The sequence below is a fragment of the Conger conger genome, chromosome 5, assembly GCF_963514075.1.
Source record: "Conger conger chromosome 5, fConCon1.1, whole genome shotgun sequence".
Lineage (NCBI taxonomy): Eukaryota > Metazoa > Chordata > Actinopteri > Anguilliformes > Congridae > Conger > Conger conger.
Genome location: NC_083764.1, coordinates 5,602,694 through 5,626,410, shown reverse-complemented (window position 1 = coordinate 5,626,410; position 23,717 = coordinate 5,602,694). Strand labels below are relative to the sequence as shown.

General features: G+C 44.6%; 1 protein-coding gene across 12 annotated transcripts in view; it reads right to left on the bottom strand.

The window, feature by feature from the left end:
- Positions 1–20,847, bottom strand: part of eya4 (EYA transcriptional coactivator and phosphatase 4) — a 73,786-nt gene extending 52,939 nt beyond the window's left edge. For all 12 annotated transcript variants that reach the window (XM_061241872.1, XM_061241867.1, XM_061241871.1 and 9 more), the window contains exons 1-2: positions 20,466–20,847; positions 14,311–14,388 (exon numbers count right to left, since the gene is read on the bottom strand). In XM_061241872.1, coding sequence (XP_061097856.1) covers positions 14,311–14,388; positions 20,466–20,531 — 144 coding nt within the window. In that variant the 5' untranslated portion in view covers positions 20,532–20,847. The remainder of the gene's footprint in view (positions 1–14,310; positions 14,389–20,465) is intronic.
- Positions 20,848–23,717: the final 2,870 nt, after the last annotated feature.

The window sequence follows — 23,717 nt, the reverse complement described above, 5'->3', positions numbered from 1 at the left end:
CACACCTGAGTGTGAGCTCAGAGTATCAGTGTCATAGCAGCTGTTCTGCCCACTACTGCAGAACCACTCAGACCTGCAGCAACCTGTAACGCACCCGCCAAATACAGCCGTAAAACGTAAACGAACATCACGCTGGGTCCACTTTAAACCACCCCCCCTCCCCCCTGCACACACACACACACACCCGCGGCCGCGCACGTACACACACACACACACACACACACACACCCACGGCCGCGCACGTACACACACACACACACACACACACACCCACGGCCGCGCACGTACACACACACACACACACACACAGTACACCCACACATACATGTCAGCACGCACACACACACACACACACACCCACGGCCGCGCACGTACACACACACACACACCCACACACACACACACACACACACAGTACACCCACACATACACGCCAGCACGCACACATACACACACACACACACACAGTACACCCACACATACACTGCACAAACCACCACCACCGGCAATTGTGTAGGCATTTAAATCCCCTCTTGAATGTATATATATATTTAAATAATAACATGACAAAAAGGACTAAAATATAAGCCAGCAGACAAGAGAACCGCAGTGTCTTCCTCCTGTCTGAAGAGGCCTCTTTGTGCAGCTACTTTTGAAATGGGAAAATCAATAAGTTATGAAGGCCACAAAAAAGGAGATTTAGTCAAGCATATAGCAGCTAGTGTAGCTGCTGTCAGACTGCATTAGAGCCGTTTATCATCACCTAGTATGCGCCTCTCTCACCTGTCAAACCGGCTGATTACGATCAAGCAAGCCACTTCATCCCGCTAAAGCCAGCGATATTAGTGGGGGGAAAAAATAACAAAACAACTCCTGAGCAACTTTGATTTTATTTAGTCGGAATGCAGTGGAATTCCTGTGAAATTAATCGAGGTGAATTCAAACGGTGTGTCACCACAATTACAGAATGTGTTAAGAACATGTTTTAGTTTTATTGTGAATTTAAAAAAACTTTATTTTTGGGATTTTTTTAATAAGGTCTTTCAATAGCAAGTCACTTAAACGAAAAAGAAACAAATGGCAACTCGTACAATGCCGTTACGACGTTTACCTTTGTCAAACTAAAACAACTGTTTTTTTTTAAATCCTTCTCTATCAGCCTCTCTCCATAACTGTAAGCAAATATGGAAATCACAAAAACATCGCGAGGAGCCGCCGGAAGAACGTTCTGGAACAGCGCGCGGTTAAGGGGCCGGGCCGCGGGAGCAGCGGCTACCTCCGGGCCGCTTATCGAGTTTCTGAAAGGTAAACAGCACCCTGGGCCAGCACCCGGAGCAGGGACCGGCGGCCTAATGCAACACAGGCAGAAACATTAATGGAATTCACTTCAATCAGGCCAAAATCGCTTCCCCCCCCCCGCGTGCGTTATTTAGCTTGGAGTAGCTCCACGGCATGAAGCCCCTTCATGTACTGTACTTGTGTGCTCACCGCAGCCTCGCTGAGGAATCAGAGGCAGGAGCACAGCGCTGTTTATACTGCCAGCCCGGTGTTTAGCTTTGGTTGTGCCGTTCCCCCAAACAGTCCATTGATTGCGTTTAACGACATTATAGGACACTTCATCGGGGGGGGGGGGGAGACACCAACGGTAATGTGCTTAGCGGACAAACTCCCCATTCTCACTTGAATTCCGTACTGAATTCTTTTATTTATTTATTCTTGACCTCCCAATTTCCCAACAGAACATGCATTAAGCACCATGTGATTGACTTCTCTACATTAGCTACTCAGTGCCACATGTGAGCTTTAAAAGGTACATTTCTGTACCAAACAATAATGAAAAATTTAACCCATGCTTATTTGCAAAAAAAAAAAATTTTTTAATGTGAAATCAAAACAAATTAATTAACCGGTCAAACAAATTAAGCGACAAATTCCAGACATCCAACTGGTGTGTTGCACCTGCATATTGCATCTACCTGCCTGCAATTAATCTGTAATGAATCTACACTCAATTAGTGGAGTTGTGTCACACGGAACAACTGAGGGGGAAGAACGCTTGGTTTCAGTCGCTCACGTCGTGCGTTTAAAGAAAACGGACCCCCAACCCCCACCCCCTCAGGACCGAAAACTTCCTCCGCCTCACAGTGAAACCCAGTAAAAACCTGGGGGGACGGTAATATTTCTACGCCATAGTTCACTCCCATACGCCACTCCTCTCCCTCTCTCTGTCCCTCTCTCTCTCTCTCTCTCTCTCGCGCCCTCAGCGTTGTTATCACCGCGGTAACCCAGCACCCCCTCCTTTCATGTCAAATACATTGTTTGGCCCCTCCCATGGCCATTTCCCCCACCGCACTCGAACATGCCTATGGTGGTGTAAATCTATCCCGCTTATTATTCTCCACAAAATGTCCCCTTTTTCTACAGCGGGAGGACGCCAGGGGGGACACAGAAAAAAAAAGTAAAATGTCAGATGGGACCGAAGACGCCCGTGAGACCACGGCCGATGACAGCCAGGACACTTAGCCTACATTTTTCACAGTTTTAAGCCAGTTTCGTGCCTCCGACGATCGCCTGCTTTCGCTAAATTACGACAGATACACGAAACCAGTGTCTGTGAGCGTCATCTCCAGTAACACTGCTTTTTCACTGGGTTTTTTTTTTTTTTTTTTAAAGGCCAACTTAAATTAACATGAACAGATGAAACTGAAATGAAGACTTCACCCAACACACACACATGTGCACACACAGACACACACACACACACACACATACACGCACACAGAAAATGAATCCCTTCTTCATTAGACAGCAAATGATACTTCCATCAACTTCAAAACAAAAAACATTACTAAATCTGAAAGCAAGCAATGCATGAGAGTATAAATATTAATCAGTCAGAACACCATTTATAATGTTTCTGGTCAAATAAAAACTTAACAACACGATACAGTGCTAGGTTACAGTACAGTAATAGTAATTACTACAGTGATTTGGATTATCAATTAATCTCAGAAAAGAAACTGCATAGTAAATACTGTAAATGGTTACCTTCCTTGTGTTTTGTATAGATATCATCAGGTCACTAGATGCCATGTATATTCAATCTATTCTGCAGACTGCCTATTAATAGTCTCAGTCAGTACAGTTACTTAATGTTTGAAGCATGCTAGGTAACTTTATATCGTAACAACAGATTAGACATCGGGCCTCTTCTATATTGTGATTGAGGAAACAGGACAAAGAAAGTCTTATAGTTGGCCGGACCTTCTTTTAATATTGTGAAAGTTCCTGGTTGGCCATTCTTTATTAAGGGAATGCTTTATTTCGGTTTACTAATTCGGGCAAATGAAAACTCACTGATGGATATGAATGCAAAGCTTTTCTGTCTGGGTTGGCTGAGAACATTACTCCTAGACATATGCTGTTAATTGTAAACCATTTGGCCTCTCCTGCCCTGGGTTGGCCTAATCTGATCACAGCTATATTAGCACCGTCGGGACGGTAACCTATACCTACCGTGAGCTGACAAGAATGCCTACAAAGTCTCTGCAATAATACCGAACTATTGCTAAACCGAGTTAGCGGCAGCTAAGAGAGTTTATGACTAAACTATAGTGAAAAGAAAACAATGAGTCGAGATGCTAAACAACTGAAAGTCCAGCAGTTCTTACTCTCAAATACAACTCACAAATTCGACCTCCACGTCCACCTCCACTACTACCGCAACAAAACTAAAAACTGCCACTTTCTTTAAATTCGGTTTCCATGACAACTTGGCATCTGTGGCTAAAGTAACATATTCCGTTGAGGGACTCTGCTAACACGAAAGCGTCTCTCTTTTTTTTTTCTCTCTTTCTCTCTCTCTGATGGATGGAAACCCGAGACGGACCCTGCCTCACAACCAAACGCAATAATGAATAGAAGCACCTACAGCATTAAGACTTTATTTTTCTTTCGTTTCAAACAATTTTGAAGTAAAATCAATGAGGGGCAACATGGATTATATCTTCGGTAACCCAGGGAAACCTTATATAAAAAAGCACTCTCGTGCTGAAGTAGGTCCTTCCTTCGAATGGAACAGACAACACCCTCATTACTAATGCATGGGGCCTTGTGCCTCTGTCAGCTCTCGATTAATAATTAAAATTAATCTCATTACCGAAGATATTCATTTCAGGATAATTTAATTAAATGATGAATTGGCTCGCAGATGTCAGCCTGCATGTTAAATAATGCTGATGATGACATGCGAATTTTGGGGGACTTGGGCTCATACCATGAGGCGTTTGCATTATTTAGTGCCTTTTACTTTGCTAATAACAAGAAAGGTGGTTGTGTGTGAAGAGAAAAAAAAAGCCATCTATCCCACTCATCCAAATGAACCAGTTGTCCGAGAACACAGCTCAACTTATTTTTCAGGATTCCTACGAAGGGATAGTCCCATCAAAATAAAATTGAAACAATAATTTACGTCATCTGCTTGTACACTGCCAAATATATTTTCTCATATGTAAATCATGACATGTGAGCCAACGAATGTATTGTAAATGTCAATATCATAGCATGGCCTGTGTTAAATGTCGTTCTTTAGTGAACAAAAGTTTCTATTCTAGGCGGCAGTAAAATCATAAAGTTCTGAGTTCAGCAAATCAGACATTTCATGCAATAATTCTGTAATTCGTTTAGGCCAGGCTGGTTGAAAGTATTGGACACAACGGTCACACAAGCCTGGTGGTCGATAGAAAAACATGTAGGTACCACCGACACTGATAACACGGTTAGAAGGTGCAAATATGAAACATAACATCGCGCAAACATGATAATGGGTGTTAGTATCAACATACATAAAGTAACTCAAGTATGTGATCTCCAGTTATCCACACACACACACACGCACACACACACACACACACAGCACTTATGGAAATACAATCTATATGTGTGTGTGTGGGCAGACCTGGAAAATGTAATGACAAATGTATTGGGGAGCAATTTATTTCTAAAACGGTAAGATGTAAAAGCAAAGCAATGTGCTGCTCTATCTTCCTTTATACATCATTTCAACACTGCAAAATTATTTCAGTATATTGCAGTAAAATAAATTTCTCTAAGATAAACATGTATATTTGTTCTCAGAAGATGCTTTGTTTGTTTACACACAAATCCATGTTCCTTACACACACAGATAATGTGTACTGTGTATCAGGTTTGTAGAAGGTCGTGTTTGTTGGCGAAGGTAATGCAGTTTTAGGGTAGGACCGGTGGTGTCGTGAAATGGCTGCCCTCTCGGCCTTGAACATACCTAAAGTCGGTATCGAATGGCCTCCTTCACAAAGAACCTGACTCATCAGGGCTTTTCACTGGGTCAGAAGCAAGTCTGTGATATTGATATGAAAAGGATTTGTTTAACCCTCACGCCGTGCACAGTGACTAATATTTTCTTTGCGTTCGTATTGGCTTGCAACCATGACCCCCCCCCCCCATCTTTTAAGAATGTAAATATAAAGTCTGATAAATTTGCTGCAAAATGGAGGCGATGGTGGAATGGTGGTTATTTTATTGATGGTGGTTATTATTCAAATAAAATAACCATATTTGTATAGTTGTGTTTATTTAAATTTTACTCACAATTGGAGTTTCTCTTTGTGAGACTGTGGCCAAGACAAAATGGCAGTGGCCAAATTAATTTTGGAATAAATATATGGAAGTGCAGAACTTTGGCCCGTACAATGCTAGAAGCTGGTCTGCCTCAAAAATTTCTGTCCGCCCAGGAGAAGCACAGCAGCATCTTTTCAGGGTCTTTACCGGTGCAAGTTAAGGACTAAAACGTACACGTACTCCATCATCTCGCTAATCCCTCTCATTCGTAGGTAAAATGGAGAAACCGTTGGAAGGAGACGAAAGCGTCTTTCTCCTCCGGGTGCCTGGACAGGCTTAACTCTCGAGAATTACCCCCCAAAATGGCCGCCGCTCAGCTTTGAAGAAGAAGCGCATTTTGCAGTGACCGCATCCACGGTCATGTCATCTCATTTGTCTTCATTAAGGGTTAACAGGACCATCAATAACCTCGCAGAGACTGACTGCAGCAAATTATTTTTTGGGGGTTCAGCTAGAAGAAACCACTCCGAGACACTTTTGCCATTCTCTTCCTCACGACTCAACGGCTCCCATGGAAGTGAACGGGAGTAACAACACTTCACCACTAGGGGGCGTACAAAGTTGTTGCACCACTAATGAATATTTATATATATAATATATAATATGTAATTAATATTTTTATAGCATCACTTACTGTATAAGTGATAATATGTACACATACTCGCTCTCATTGGACACAATAACTGCAGTGAACTTCATAAAAAGACGCAATAAAAAATTTCATTTCTGTACCAGGTAGAATTATGAGACAAAATGGCAGTTGGCTCTCACACCATGAAACTGAGTGCCAACTGCCGAAAGAGCTCTCTGTACTGCCATTTCCTACTCCTGTATTAAAACCACTCCTCTTTTAAAAAATGTTAAAGTGATTATGATTAAGTGATTTAACAGTTTTTCGTCTAAAAAAGTTCCCTTGCTGTTTTTCCCATTTTCTGTCCTAAGTGCAGTTCAGCCGGCAGGAACTTTAATCTCCCCGCAGCAGAGGGACTGGAGGTGTTGAGTTTCCTGCGCGGTGTTAAGCATGCAGGGCCCGGCTCCTGTATCAATAACCTGTAATCAGCGTCCGCCCAGAGGACCCGTTTCACACCGCTGAAGGACACGCTCTTCACAGAGGGGGGAACGGGGGGCGCCTCCACGAAAGCCACCACATCCATCACGGAAACCCGCCTCGAACCCGAACACCAGGTCCGGCCGCCATTTCAGATCACGTTCCCACGGAAACCTACACTAAGCCCCTCACCTGGACCCGGAGGAGCGGGAGGCCGGAGGGGAGGGGAGGCACTCGCTGTGGTTTCCTGTGTTTTTCGGGGGTGCGGCGGGACGTCTTGACATCCCAGGCGGGATTGGTTAAGACGCAGGCCGGGAGGTAGAGCGAGGCAACCGATCACAGAGGTGATCAGAACTTAGCCCTGCATTGGAAGGGCCAATTGTCCCAAGGTAACCTGCGTGAGAGGTCCTTAGTCCCTAACGCTATCAGCCTCTGCTGGGTAAACTTTATGAAGAGTGTACAGTATGCGTCCTCCTCCACTCTACTGTATTGTACTGTACTGGAAGGCAATTAATTAACGCTGCTATTCTGTGTTTTTCATTTTGCCATTTTTTAACACTGAAGAAAATTGTCCAACATTGGTTGGACAGTGAAGGTTGTGCGGTATCATTTTTACTGCCTAGCAGAGGAGCTAGCACTGCATGAAACTGGTCTTTAATATGCTCAGGGTGGAGGAATAGACAGAGGTGTGGACAGGGCCAATCGGGGCTCTCAAACTGACCCATGTGACCATACTGCTGGTTGTTTTTACTGGCTAACCCATAAGTGTTGGAATTGCGAGAGGTATGTTACCAGACCCTGGATCCATGCACGAGCTAAATCTTGATTTAAAAAAAATAACACAATAACATCTTGCATACACTTTCTAATACTGACCAGAAGACATCAACACTTCAGGAAATGTCGAGACGCCACGCGTTTCAAACAAAGAACTCCATTCACAAGCGCCTTCGTTGTTTTCCATCGAAAGACAACCGCAAAAAATGCACAAACCAGAGTGGAAATCATTGGCAGCCCACGGCCGTCTCCCGTTTGTTTAAACGAAACAATTAAACGCAATTACGCGCGCGCGGGGTTCTCGTTGGCGTCGGGCTGCACCCATCGCGCCTACCCCAGCGAAACCCTGCGCTTCGGCGCGACGACGCCCCCCCCCACACCATGTGTGGCACCCGAAGACATTTGCAAGGTACAATGATGGAGCACCAGGGCCGCTTATAGCAGCGGCACTGGAGGACGGGCACTTAACCCTTGAGTGACAGGGACAGACTGCCTGCCACTGGATGAAGGACAGTCCCACTGGCATTTCAGTTGCCAGCACCCACAGGTCCACCGCAGCCAGAGTTCAGCCGGCTATAATTATCCGCAAGCGTTTTTTTTTTTTTAAAGAAGGGGTACACGGACCCCCCTAGTCTCTGCACGGGGGTATGTCAGACACATGACGAATTAGGCTGGCGGAATATCGTATGCAGGAAGTGGGGGGAAAAAAATCATTTTATTGGAGTTCTAGAGGACAGAAAGATATAAAGTCTCTTTGGTTTGCACTGCAACCAGTGGGCTGGATTTCCATGTAATTTCCTCACACTGAAGCCCTTTGGGCTCTGAGAATTCATGCTGTATTGCACACCGTATGAGATTGTCTTCACGTACGAGATCTCACTATTTTTTTCACATTTTGCGTGCCCCCGTTGATCTGTGTGGTATATTGTAAATCATTTTTTAAGGAGATGTGCAACCTAGTTTAAAATAAGCCTGGGTGTAACCTAATTTCCCCTGGTGGGACAATAAAGTTTGACTTGATTTGACATTTCATCTCAGATTGCTGCAGTGCACAAACCACAATGTCTGCATTCCTGATGAAGAGACATTTTCTAGGTCAGGGCTGCCCAACCCTGTCCCTGGTCCGGTCTACAGTCCAACCCAAACAAAGCACACCTCATTCAATATCTATAGACCTCATTAAGCTGCTAATGTGAAGAATCGGGTGTGCCAAATTAGGGCTGAAATGAGAACCTGCAGGACCGGTGGATGTCCACAAACTGGGTTGGGCAGTGTTCTAGGTGAACAGTGTCAATCAAGGTCTGCAGCTCAAATAGGCAGACATAGATATAGGAGCTACATCACACCAGGCTGGGTGAATGTCACTGACTCTATACAGTATGTGTGGATGGAAAATGTGCTCTTTACAGATTCACCCGTCCTGGGGGGGAAAAGTTTCAAAACCTGGCAACCAGCTGGGAAATTAACAGAGTACCCAGAACCCTTTAAGGTGCCAGATCACACACACGGAATCAGAATGTTCTTCATGAAACAACATTCTAATGCTGATGATGTAACAATCACAACTGGCAATTGAAAGCGATGGAGTTCTAGAACACTGACATTGAACGTTGACTTTCATCAGCAATTATACAAAAAAAAAAAAAGGCAAGCTGAAAGGCTGAGTGTGTGACGCTCACGTCTGAGTCAAGCTCACACACCTGAGCGTAATGTTCACGCGTTTCTCGCCACGGCAGGTAGAACACCTGTTAACACGATCTGCTTGAAGGCTGAGTCATTCTCTCTACCGTAAAAACGAAGGTCATTCCTGTCAAGAATCTAAATTGACACACCTTCCCAGAATTCAACAGATAGAAGCTGACATCAGTATAAACGTTTAATTAACACACAGCAGTTAGACTGGAAAAAAGGTACCACTTCCGTCACGAGGGACCGATTTTCACAACATGAATGAATGGCAGGTTTGCACGCAAAACTGAATTAAAAACTGATTTAAGAATCAGTGTTGGGGTCTGTAATCAAGCCCTGCTCACTCACACGGAGCCACCAGACTGAGGTGCAACTTAACACCCTCCTGCCCCACCCGTCTCTGGGCTACAACAGCCCTCAGGTCATAGCCACGGCCCAGGACCCAGCCTGCACCGGAGGAACAAGTTAAAGTTCATCTCTCTACCTTTCTGTCGCCCCCTCTCTCTCTCTTTCCCTCTTCTTCTCTCCCCCTCTCAGTCTACTTCTCTTCATCTGTCTCCCTTTCTCAGCCTATGTCTCTCCCTCTCTTCTCCCTTCCTCTATCTCTCCCTCTCTTCCCTCTTTCTCACTCTGTCTGTACATCTCCCTCTCTCTCCCTTCCTCTCTCAGTCTTGTTTTTTTTGTCTTGCATTATAACCCTGGATGGTTCCCCTGGGTCTGCAAACACAACTCACAACTACTACACAACTACAACTCACTCTCACACACTCAGACTCGTGCATGCACGCACAAGCAAAAAGCACACACACGCACACACACACACACATAGCATGGTAGAGTGCTATGGAGAACCTGGAGGGCAGTCGTGGGTTTGGGATGAATCCCGGTTGGTAATGTGAGTTTACAGTGCGGAGAGCCTGGGTGATGGGGCCCAGGACGATGGTAAGGATCAGGTATCCACAGATGACCACACATATCTCACTCTCCCGTGTGCAGGGATGAACGGGAGAGGAGTGTGGGTGTGTACGTGAGTGTATGCGAGAGTGTGAGTGTGTGTGTGTGAGAGAGTGTGTGTGTGTGTGTGTGTGTGTGTGAGGCACATCAGCTTGTTGGCAGTGTGATTAGTCAAGTACGTGTTAGATATAGTTAGAGCAACGGTGAGGTCTACCATTCCATTGTTCGTTTTAAGATGGGGGAGATTCTTGCCAATCATTCGGTTGCCAAATTCTTAAAACACACAGGCTATATTCCCAGGGTTTATTTAAATGATCATGATTCATAAAGCAATCCACAGACACAAATTCAAACAAAACACATTTTCCTTGGCAGATCTAGACCAAAAAAAAAAAAAACACTTTCCACAATGCACTGCAGTGCTTGCATTTGTTTGCGCCAAACATGACCTGCCTTCCCTTATCGACTGTGTCCCTTCATTTAAAATTAAAGGCTAAAATGGGCATAAGCATTAAAAATGTGTTCAGCCGTGTGAGCTCTGGGGTTGCCGGGTGGCTGTTACGGGTAAAGGCACCACACTGTGCAACACGGCCAAGCATCACGGCCTCACAGAGAACACAGACCACGCCAGTGCCAGCTGTGGCCGGTAGCTACAGGGCGATGCGCGTTCGGCGACTGCCTTGCCCTGGGGCTCAGTCAGATAGGGTTCTATATTCAACGCTATCTATCCGCCCCTGCTGGGTGTTTAGGCACCGGCAGATTGCAGTCAGATCTGCATAGAAAAAGGTCCTCCTCTGACTCCACTCTGTGCGACTTTAGCTGCCGTCCGCGGTGTGCAAGCGGAAGAGGCAGTGAGCAGCACCGCGGATGTCTGCACCGATCGCGGTCGTCCCGAATCAGCAGGAGGGTCGCAGACGACTGGCCAACCCAAGACTGGGGCGGTGGGAATCGGATACGCCCAGCCCAAATTCATGAGGAAAAAAGAATTAAAAATAGCTTATCAGTTTTAAAAATATGAGAATCGCTGATGCGTTCCAGGACAAGAGGGACGCTACGCTGGGCGCCATATCTGAGGAGGATATTTTTGGGGGGGCCCAAACAAGGGGAACCCTTCCACCCCCCCCACCCCCCCTCATTTCTAAATACAACCATGTGCACACCTTCATATTGCCCCAGTAGGCTGAATGTGTATAAATTAGTCACCATAAGTAATTTCCCATTTACACTTCAATCACTAAAAAATATCTTTGAGCCAAAACACAGCACAAAACAGGACATCGCTTTAATAAGTAAATTGAGATTTAATTTAAAAAAATCACAACAAATGGACATTGTTCTCACAGTCAGATTCTCAGACATAGAGGATCATCAGATGAACAAACACATAAAATGCTAATAATCAGGTTTTGGAGGGAAGCGTATTTAAATGTGTCCACTCCATTACAAAGTCACAAAATTTGGAACTGAGCAAACACACTCCCACACACACACACACACACTCACACACACACACACACACACACACACACACACTCACACACACACACACACACACACACACACTCACACACACACACACACACACACACACACTCCCACACACACACACAGACACACTCCCCACACACACACACACTCCCACACACACACACACTCACACACACACACACACACACACACTCTCACACACACACACGCACACACACACACTCACACTCACTCATACACACTCCCACACACACACACACACACACTCACACACACTCCCACACACACACACACACACACACACTCACACACAAACACACACACACACACTCACATACACACACACACACACACACACTCCCACACACACACTCACACACACACTCCCACACACACACACACACACAATATGAAGATAATCCATTCCCCCTCGAGGGATAAAAAAGTATATGCAAAGCCCCTGCCAAGACGCCTTTGCAATCCCGTCCAAGAAGAAGTATTAAAAACAACATGTTTTCTTGTCCGTGCCCTAGTTAAAGCCATTGTTGCTTTCTAGGCTGGCACGGTGAAGAGTGACAAATCTATGCCATTAAAACAGGGTTCTGGGATGAAATTACACCTGTTCCCCACAAATGTCTTTGAAATCCAAAACCGGCCTCCTAGCCGCCAAATTATTTTGGAGACAATGTAGGCTGATCTTTAAGCAAACAATAATGGGTCGACAATGGCAAGGCGTTGGTGAACTGGCTAGCGCTGCACACCTCTCTCTGTGGCTCCGTCCTTTCTGTCCTGGATCACTCATAGTGTGGAGAATTGGCCTTAAGCATTTGCTTTTACTACTGTAGAAAAGAACTGAAGAACAAAGTGATCTTTCCATTAGAACATCTCGCCTGATTATATTTACGTTTAAGTGCCACCCATATTTCTCCATTCAACAATGTCTCACTTGAAATAGAGACGGGTTAGCTGGCAGTAACTATGCACATCTTGTTATAATTCAACTAAATAATGTTAATCAGAATGTACAAACTGAAACAAAACATAACAGAAAATTACTTGGATGACCTTTTCCAGTGTTTCAATGTTGTAAACTTTTTGAAAACGTTTCTAATATGATTTTATAACCATTTACTTCTGGGGGGAAAAATGTTTTTTAGGGAGCCTCGCGTTTTTAACAAAGAGCTCTTATTTGATTCAGCAGTACCTGGAAGTGTTTTTCATCAACAGTTAACGACAAAAATGTACAACGTTTTTTTTTTAACCGCGTGGAACTGTCGGCAGCTCATGACCACTTCCTGTCGGGTCTTACAGTTGCCGTATGGCTACTGTGTAAAGGGCTTCAGTCTGCATCTGCTTCAGATTACAGCCACCGCTGAAACCGGCTTCGCCCGCTTTCAAAACCTGGGTGGCCGTTCGGCCAAAACAAAGCCAGCCGGTGCCGACTCCCACTCTTACTTCTGTGCTTATTCACTCTGTTTATTTGTTTCCGATACATTTTTCTTTTTCTTGTCCCTCGGTGCGAAAGCTTCGTAAAAGCGTGCCGTGTTGAGACCCCCCCCCCCGCCCCCGCAGGACTCCCAAAACGAACAGACTTTGTGGTAAACGATGACATTGAGAAATGAGAATCCACATTCGGCCAAAGAGTCACACTCGTGGAAAATATTCAGCCTCTGCATCAGGGTTTAGAACATGGGGTTTCATTTACATTCATTTCTGTGAAGGGTTATGTAGCTGAGATGGAACCAATCACAAATGCAATGTGCATCATGTTAAATACTTGTAGTAAACTGCACTATTTAAGTATACATGTCACTTTATTCAGACTACCATACCTGGAAAAAAAGATGTTTTGAATGGCTAATCTCACAGTGATACATTTACTTGCACATGTTTTGCTCGACAGAGCCCTAGATTGAATGCACACTTCTTAACTCTTCCAATCTTTTTCCAATGCAAACATAATTTCCTTTCCATGAAATACTGGCGACTGCTGGACTTTGCGATCAATAGGAAGTGAAAGATAAGCATTGAGCAGAGACAGGCCGGCATGTTTCACAGGATAATGAGGGAAGTAACCCTCACTGCCTGTCCACTGTGTTCTGCAGGATAATGAATGAGCACTCACTAGCTGTTCATTGTGTTCTGTAGGATAATGTATGAACACTCACTAGCTGTTCATTGTGTTCTGTAGGATAATGAATGAACACTTACTAGCTGTTCATTGTGTTCTGTAGGATAATGAATGAACACTCACTAGCTGTTCATTGTGTTCTGTAGGATAATGAATGAACACTTACTAGCTGTTCATTGTGCTCTGTAGGATAATGAATGAACACTCACTAGCTGTTCATTGTGTTCTGTAGGATAATGAATGAACACTCACTAGCTGTTCATTGTGTTCTGTAGGATAATGCATGAACACTCACTAGCTGTTCATTGTGTTCTGTAGGATAATGAATGAACACTTACTAGCTGTTCATTGTGCTCTGCAGGATAATGAATGAGCACTCACTAGCTGTTCATTGTGTTCTATAGGATAATGAATGAACACTCACTAGCTGTTCACTGTGTTCTGCAGGATAATAACAGATAAAATACTCATTAGCTGTTCATTGTGTTATATGGGATAATGACAGATAAAACACACACTAGCTGTTCATTGTGTTGTATAGGATAATGAAGGGAGTAACACTCACTGGCTGTTCATTGAGGTCTTGTGAGGTTTCCATTAGGTCTTGTCTTCGGCAGTCTTCTCTTTTGGGACAGTCAAATACCTAAAACAAACACATAATTCATATCAGACTGATTATGCACATTTATCATATATTTTATCATTACCTGGCACCTCTTAATTAGAACAAAGGGAAGAAGAGCTGCCTAATGCAGAATGAAAGACAGAATTGCAATAATTACAATCAATATAGATTGGATTGTGCAGAGAGTGCTGATCTAGGATGAGTTATTCCTTTTAGCTTATAGTGAACAGGGTCAGGACTCAGACAGGGACACCTGATCCCAGATCAGCCGTTCCTAGTATTCAGCCACGGAAAGAACACGGACGCAGACAAAACTGGGCAGCACTTCCTGGGCTGGCGCAGGGTTTGCCGCTGTGCAACAAGACTTTTGATTTCAAGACAACTGAGCCGCGAGCACAACGAGGTCATCACGCCACCCTGCAGCAGTCCGTCACACAGCCCATGAGAGATCCCAAAGGATTATGGGAAACCGCTCCACTTCATCAAAATCCTCTCCTCCACAGTGACCCGTCTGTGTTTCTGGTTTTGTAGTTTGCAAGACGCTAGTGGCACCCGCTCCAGAGTCAGATTCCTTGCGTGTGTTAACACACTTGGCCAATGAAGCTGATTCTGATGTCATTGACATGCACTTCACCAGTTCGTATGCCATCAACGAGCTGATTGCTGCTTGTTTATCCGTTGCTGGCTCACGTTTTCAAAAGTGTCAAGAGCAGCGGACTCATGACTCAACGATGACAGTTGACCTACCTGCTGGATATTCTGACTCATTCTCATCTGACCCAGGCAGTACACTATATCTGAACACCGACACCTCAGAAACACACTGAGGTAGTTCAACACAAGGGCTGATTCTTCTTCAGGTAGAGGTGCAGAGAGGTAGAGAGAGTGAGGATGAGAGGGGGAGAGAGAGAGAGAGAAATCCAGACACAGGTGCGTTTCAGCATCTTCGGTGCATCTCCAAATGTCACGGCCAGACCAGAGGGGATTGGCTGAGATACCGCTGGCCTTTGGGTGTTTCAGCGTTAGCCCCCGTTCTTAATGTAGAGGATTAGCCTGGCGGCAGTGTTTTTACTTTGGCGATTATGATTCCAAATGGCCTTGGCATTTTCGTAGCAGCCTCTGAGATCAAATCTGTGACTTTTCCATTGAAAAATAATAATAATAAAAAAATAAAAACCAGCTTGACACGCTGTGCTGGATAGATGTAATAAAAATAGATTGCCGCATAATTTGTAAAGCCGTTCCGTTTTCTCGCTGAAAGACCAGACAGAAAGCCTGGCCCAGGGACCCACAGATTCCCACAGCGAGACAGACAAGACATGACAGGGTCTGGGAGGGGTAGGGGGAAATGTTTTTTTTTTTTTTTCGGGGAACATGTAGACTGGCTGAACTCAGGCCAGCACAAAAGACCTGCCATACAAGACATGCAGCAGTGGGACCAATCAAAGAGCAATGGAGGGGTGGGTTGGGGGGGGGGGGAATTTAGGGTTGGGTGAAGTTTGACGCGTCTTACTTCCCAAACTATTGTGTGGCGTTCCAGCAGAGGGGATTGGTGACAGTGTCGGGTGGGGGAAGTTCATGTTCAGTCAGCGTCCAGGGTGTATTTATAGCCACGAACCCTGGGCACATTCTGAGGCACGCCGGCACCTTGGGTCAAACGAGCCCGCCCCCCTTTCTCACCCGCCCCCGTTTCTCACTCGCCCCCTGCCTCTTTCTCACCCGCCCCCTCCCTGTTTCTCACCCGCCCCCTCCCCGTTTCTCACCCGCCTCCTGCCTGTTTCTCACCCGCCCCCTCCCTGTTTCTCACCCGCCCCCTCCCTGTTTCTCACCCGCCCCCTCCCCGTTTCTCACCCGCCCCCTCCCCGTTTCTCACCCGCCCCCTCCCTGTTTCTCACCCGCCCCCTCCCCGTTTCTCACCCGCCCCCTCCCCGTTTCTCACCCGCCCCTCCCCGTTTCTCACCCGCCCCCTCCCTGTTTCTCACCCGCCTCCTGCCTGTTTCTCACCCGCCCCCTCCCTGTTTCTCACCCGCCCCCACCCCGTTTCTCACCCGCCCCCACCCCGTTTCTCACCCGCCCCCTCCCTGTTTCTCACCCGCCCCCTCCCTGTTTCTCACCCGCCCCCTCCCTGTTTCTCACCCGCTTCCTGCCCTTTTTCACCCGCCCCCTCCCTGTTTCTCACCCGCTTCCTGCCCTTTTTCACCCGCCCCCTCCCCGTTTCTCACCCGCCCCCTCCCTGTTTCTCACCCGCCCCCTCCCTGTTTCTCACCCGCTTCCTGCCCTTTTTCACCCGCCCCCTCCCTGTTTCTCACCTGCTTCCTGCCCTTTTTCACCCGCCCCCTCCCTGTTTCTCACCCGCTTCCTGCCCTTTTTCACCCGCCCCCTCCCTGTTTCTCACCCGCCTCCTGCCCTTTTTCACCCGCCTCACCCCTGTTTCTCACCCGCTTCCTGCCCTTTTTCACCCGCCCCCTCCCTGTTTCTCACCCGCCTCCTGCCCTTTCTCACCCGCCTCCTGCCTGTTTCTCACCCGCCTCGGCCCTGTTTCTCACCCGCCTCGGCCCTGTTTCTCACCCGCCTCGGCCCTGTTTCTCACCCGCCTCCTGCCTGTTTCTCACCCGCCTCCTGCCTGTTTCTCACCCGCCTCCTGCCCTTTCTCACCCGCCTCCTGTCCTTTCTCACCCGCCTCCTGCCTGTTTCTCACCTGCCTCCTGCCCTTTCTCACCCGCCTCCTGCCTGTTTCTCACCCGCCTCCTGCCCTTTCTCACCCGCCTCCTGCCCTTTCTTACCCGCCTCCTGCCCTTTCTCACCCACCTCCTGCCTGTTTCTCACCCGCCTCCTGCCTGTTTCTCACCCGCCTCGTTTCTCACTCTCCTCGTCCCCCTTGCTCCTCCGGGCACCGCCCCACAGAACAGAGCTCCGGAGCGGGGCCAGGAGTGGGGCCAGAGCAGGGCCAGGAGCGGGGCCAGAGCGGGGCCGGTGTGGAGGGCCGCTTAAAGGTTTCTCCCGTCAATCATGAGCAACTTGCAACGACCCAAGATATTTATCACTCTTTTCTGAAGGGGTTTGCTTTAGGGAACGTCTTTCTTTCCTCTTAAGAGCAAAAAATAATAAAATAAAAAAGAAGATGTGACTTTTGTTCACCGGAAAAACAAGAGCACAAAAAAACCAAAAAAAACCTTTCTGGCTTTAGTCCTCCGAGTGCATCATTTTAATTTTTCATTATTTTGCAGCCCCTCCTTATCTGAAACCAAAGACAATAATGCCTCTCCTTGGGAAGTCAGTCATGCTGAATTGATTTTCTCCTGTATTATCTCTAACCTCTACCAAGGACACTTACAGTACCGTCTCATTTAATGCCACATTCTTTCTGTACCACTTTTCACCATTTTGAAAAACAACTGCGCTACGTACATTTAACTAAAGCCTGATGCATATTCCTGATAAACAAACCAGCCATTTTGTTTTCTGAACTTAAGGACCACAAGGGCTGTTTATTCTGCATATTAAAATGACCAATTCAGGCAAATCTGGACCGCAATATATCCATTCATATCTGGTCATTAATTAAGGCACAACAGCAATAAAAAAAACATTTATAAAATAAAATCACAATGATTGTATTTGGAATTAGCTCATGTAGAATTGTTATTTTTACTGCAGTCTCCCGGCTTAAGTTGACCCCGTATTCACCACGTCAGGAGAAACATTATCGACTGACTAGTGGCACTTTTTATTTTCAAACAAAACTCGAAGTGCTCAAAGAATAATTCAAATCAAAGATATTCTGCAGTTATTTTCACATTTTCACATGGTTTTCACATTGGTATTCCAACAATTACCAATTTCCACGAGAAACTATTGCATTCCAGAAAAGTCTAAACTGTGGATCAGAATCCCTAACAGATCTGCACTGTGACGCCACAATCCTGTTCCCCACTGCTGTTGGCATAATGATATTTGTCAAATGTCTTTGAACCCTGGCTGGAGGCTATGGTTTGGGTCTTCTGCATTCATTCCCGCAGTATTCCAGACGCTTCTCAGAGCCAAAACAGCTGGGAAAACGCGTCTTATTCCTGAAACTCAACACGCTCCCAGAGTGCCAGGGAAGGCTGTCACACACCTATGCCATATACTAGTGCTTTTCTTGTCAGTATAGATTCGCAGTTTAAAAAAATGATTTAATATAAATAAACTTTTGAATAATGATCTCAACATTTTTTTTTACAATGATCTCAAAATTTTCAATTTTGTAAATAAGCACAAAAAATTGATTTGTTATGAAATAAATATGAATATATGAGGAATGTAAGGGGGTTATGGTATTTTCCAAAACAACTTCCCAGGAAGGTGTTTGTCAACATTAATAATAAATAATAGTATAATTCACAATCCATAAATAATTTGTCACGTTGGCTAATTACAATAATTATTTCTTGTGGCATGATACAGTTTGTTTTCATATAAACTAGTGAGAGGGAAACTTCTTGTAAATACACATGGGAAAACAGATTTCAGAGATAGGCATTGTGACATTATTATATACATTTTATTCATTTATTTATAATTTTTTCATGTATATGAAACTGTGGATAAACCCACAGGTTGAAATGACTCTTTATCTTTTGTCCAAATTGTCTACATTACACATGAGGTAGCCTATTTAATAACATGGTCTGTGAGTCCAACAACAGCCAAATGTACTATATTACAGTTAAAGTCACTTAGTTGATTTTACAGTGAGCCTGTATGTGCGGTGTATAAAGATTTAATAGCAAGCCCCTCCAAAAACAACAACAACAACAACAACAATTAAGTCTCCCTTCCAGCCATGACTATAAATTAATTTAATTATTACACCTGTATTAACTGCAACCATTTCTTTATCAGTCTTACGTTTTATGATATGAGCAGTTAAAACCAGGCGTGAATAAACACACGTTATTTGAACTCTGCATCGGTTTCGAAGATTCGAATTATTTTGGGCCTAAATTGTATTTCCAAAAAGCAAGTACCGTAACTAGGCTACAGCACGGTGGCCCATAGTTCCTAATACCGACGCATTTCCTCGTCATAACACCGCATCGCTTTTCCCAAAACAAATGCTGTGTGTTGTGGACAAACACGTGTTAAGTATGAGTCCTTAATGTGAAATCCAACCTGTGTGTTTTCTGAGGTATCAGATTTTCGAAGTGTCTGTAATGACAGCAAGAGACAGGCCAATAGCCAAAAGCCCATTGAGGTTGAACGCAGGAATCTTAGTGCAAAGACGAGACTCCGATTTCCTACATATCAAATATAAACACAAACTCCACGTGGATCTGGAGGTCTCCCGCCATGGAGCCTAACGGGTTACAGATAATCTAACAATATAACGTCGAACGCCGCACTGAAATTAAGCGTAATAGACCACGAGAACGTCCTCTCTGAAACAGATGTTTTGTTTAGATTTTTTTTTAAACTGTTAAAAAATATCAGACAAAAAATGTCAACGCACTGCACTCTTAGAAGCACCAAATCAATAAAACAGGAATAGCCTACACGGGAGATGCCTACGGAAAAAGAGAATTGCGCCAGGAGAATGAATGAATAAGATTGTGGCGTAATATCAAACATGTGCCAAGTGCATTCTTAAACAGATGAGGTCATTTTTTTCTGTTTTTCTTTTCTTTCTTTTTTTTGCGATAACTGTGGATGGTTTGCGTTCTAAAATAGCTCGTATAGCTCGTTCATTCTGAGCCGTTAAATTCACATAATTTTCACGAGCTGTCCGTTTGAGTCTTCATTTGAGCTCTGTAAAATAAGTTAATGTAGGCTAACAGAACTAATCAATAACAAAGCAACATCAAGTGAATAGAAGGCGCACCTAAATTACAGCATCACAATTACTCCCGTTTGCATAGATTGTTTTAACGTCTACGTTCACTCGACACTTCTAGACATAAATAAATAAAATAAACGCATTAAGATAACAGACAAATATGCTGCATCGCCGGGCGTAGATCTACAGCAAATCTATATCTATTTCAGAAAGTAATTAACCACAGTGTTAACCGGGTAAAATAAATTAATTAAGAATTGTAAAGACAGACGTAGCATACCCTGATAATGACAGAATTCTCCAGATCTTCAAGAAACGTGCCCGTCTCTTCCTCCTCTTCATACATTCACTCCACCGACATGTTCACCAGAGTAAGAATTTACTAGCGCTGAGAATTAACGGCGTGCTCGCCTCTCTGCGCGCTGAAAACGCAAGCTAGCGTCGTGGTTTCTCCGGCGTTCAAATAACCGACACTTACATAGGACACTGGAGCTACCATAACACGGGCAAAATTGTCTATCAAACCAACTAAAGCCTAAAAGAACGACCATTAATAATTATTTCGCGCGACTGCGCAACGGTACTGCCAGCTACTTTAAATACTTGTTTCCATACAAAACTTTGTCAAAATATAGCTTTGCACGCCTCAGTGCATTATCGGTCCAAAGCCAAGCAGCAGGCGTCGCATGACAGAGCGCATGCGCAGCAGCTGCCATGCGGAGACCATTTGGCAGGAATTCAAGGCTTTAATGGGCTACATCGGGGAAGGGCTAAGGATGTCGAAATGAATCTCTTATTAATAGTGGGGTCCGGACAAGTGGTAAAGGTTCCTGATTTAGTTCTGTTCTCCATCCCTCAAACGCGCTCATTTTAAGCACGTACAGTTTCAGTCATCATACAATTCTTTTGATAGGACTTATATAAATATATAAATAAATGAATGAATAAATAAATAAATAAATAAATAAATAAATAAATAAATAAATAAATAAATAAATTCAGCACAGAATCAGGGATAGTTATGTAGCACCGTAGTTATGGACCTGGACTTCATACTGCTACATGGCATGTTCAAGTCCCCTGATGCGTTTTGTTGTTGTACCAGGTTTGCTTTAATACATATCCAACTGTACACATTGACTGAAATTGAAAAGGTAGAGATGGCTAAGGGCCCCCGCTGAAAGTTAAATGTACATTTTTATATAGCAAGCATTGCAGTTTGTTAAGAGGGCTTGGCTTCATATGTCTTTTCCTTGGAGAGCGTTGCGTTTTCAAAGGTGATACACGTCTCTAACAGGGAACAGCAGCCTTTTGCAATGTCAGGCCTTTTCATAAATAAACAGAATTGTTAGTAATGCATTTTTGTGGTTTGTGGTTTCCTGCTATCAAAACGAAAACCCAGTCTGAGGTCGAAACTCATCTTTGGACCCCTTCTGAATATATAAGGACATTCCCCCCAGCTGAGGCAAATGTGTATCAATGCCTTAAAATAAAATAAAATAAAACAAAACAAAATAAACGAATTCAAGGCTTGACTGGATTCTATTATAGCAGAAAAAGCTTTTAAAATGTCGTTCACTGTGTAGGAGCTGATGTTTGTATTTATGGTTTCACTGCCAGGAAATGGATCGGTCATTATACGTTAGTATTAATACTGTTGGTGTCAAAAGTAATATTCAAGAGTGAGGCACACAAGCTGGGACTGTATTTAAGTCAGTGCGTTTCTTTCAAGCACACACACCTGCCCACATACACATGCATCCAAACACACACATACAGACTCACGCATGCACACACATCCAATGCACAGGCACACACACACACACACACACACACATACAGACTCACGCATGCACACACATCCAATGCACAGACACACACACACACACACACATACAGACTCATGCATGCATACACATCCATATGCACAGACACACATACAGTCACACACATACACACAAGCAAACTCAGGCATGCACACACATACACAAAACCACACATCCATAAAACACACACACACTGTCAAAAATGACACACCTGTAAAATACTCAATAAAATTAAGGTATGTTAAAAGATCAATCAATAATATTACATGTTATATCAATTTAATAAATATTATGTTTTTTTTTATTCAGTAATACTTGTAATCTGTTACCTTCATTTTTTTTGGTAGATATGCTGTATTATTTTTTACAGTGTGGACTCACAGATACAGTGCTCCTACATGCACAAACAAGCACATGCATAAGCACAGACACACACCAAAAAGCATCTATTATAACCAAGAAAGCTATTTTTGTAATGCGCCCTTTGAGTAACATCCCTGCACGTGATCATATCCAGTCTTCAGTATTCCCTGTGTAAAAAATATGATGCTTTGGCATTCTTCTGTCCCGTCAGGAAAAAACAAAAACAAATGTATTCCTTTTGGCAGACAGTATACATTCTGAGGCAGGATTTCCCAAAGGGTATCAGTGTTTCTTTACACAGGGCCTCGGTAAATAAACTCACTGTAACGTGTTAACTGCAACCAGGCCACGCTGTATTGTTTTACTACGGGGGCAGATACCGTGCACAGAGCCGCTGTGGTCACAGGGATGAAGGCCTAAGTCATGCGGGTTCACTCGCAGTCAAAACTATTCTACTGCCCTTCACCGGCATCGGCTCCAACCCACACACACTATCACCAGGAGCATCCCACAGTGAGGGATATGTCCCCGCCATGTACCTTAACCACTACGCTGCAGGCCGTTTTATGCAATAGATGCCTCTCATTCACCCATTCATACACACATAGGGCGGCCTGTAGCGTAGTGGTTAAGGTAAATGACTGGGACCCCGAAGGTCGGTGGTTCTAATCCCGGTGTAGCCACAATAAGATCCGCACAGCCGCTGGGCCCTTGAGCAAGGGCCCTTAACCCTGCGTTGCTCCAGGGGAGGATTGTCTCCTGCTTAGTCTAATCAACTGTACGTCGCTCTGGATAAGAGCGTCTGCCAAATGCCAATAATGTAATGTAATGTAACATATGCAAGGAAACAACTAGCTCATCAGGAGGAGGAGGGGGTTAGGTGTCCTGCTCAGGGACACTCCAACACCTGAGCTAATGTCATCGTTATCTTCAGGTAAGCCAAGATGTCATCCGTGTGCACATCGTCATGGTGCATATGAAAAGAAAGGTTTGTTGAGCAGCCAAGAACCAAGCTGTAGGTCATACAGTCTACCTTCCAATCACATGCAGCCTGCTGGCCTATTTGGGTGCAATGCATCGCATGCTTGTCAGGAAAGTTTTAAATCGTACATTGTCCCTGACAGATAGATAGATAGATAGATTGTACAGAATTTATGGAGCCAATAGTTTAGACTGTACAAAGCAGGCTGCAAGAATTTGTTATGTTTTCTGTGGCCTGAGAATATTGTAAATTCCCCATGCAACTGATTGCCCAAATAGAGGAGGAATGCTATTAAATTTCATATCCCATTAGAGAGCATCTTTGCAGTGCTTCTCTGGCAGCTTGGCAGGTCCTACACACA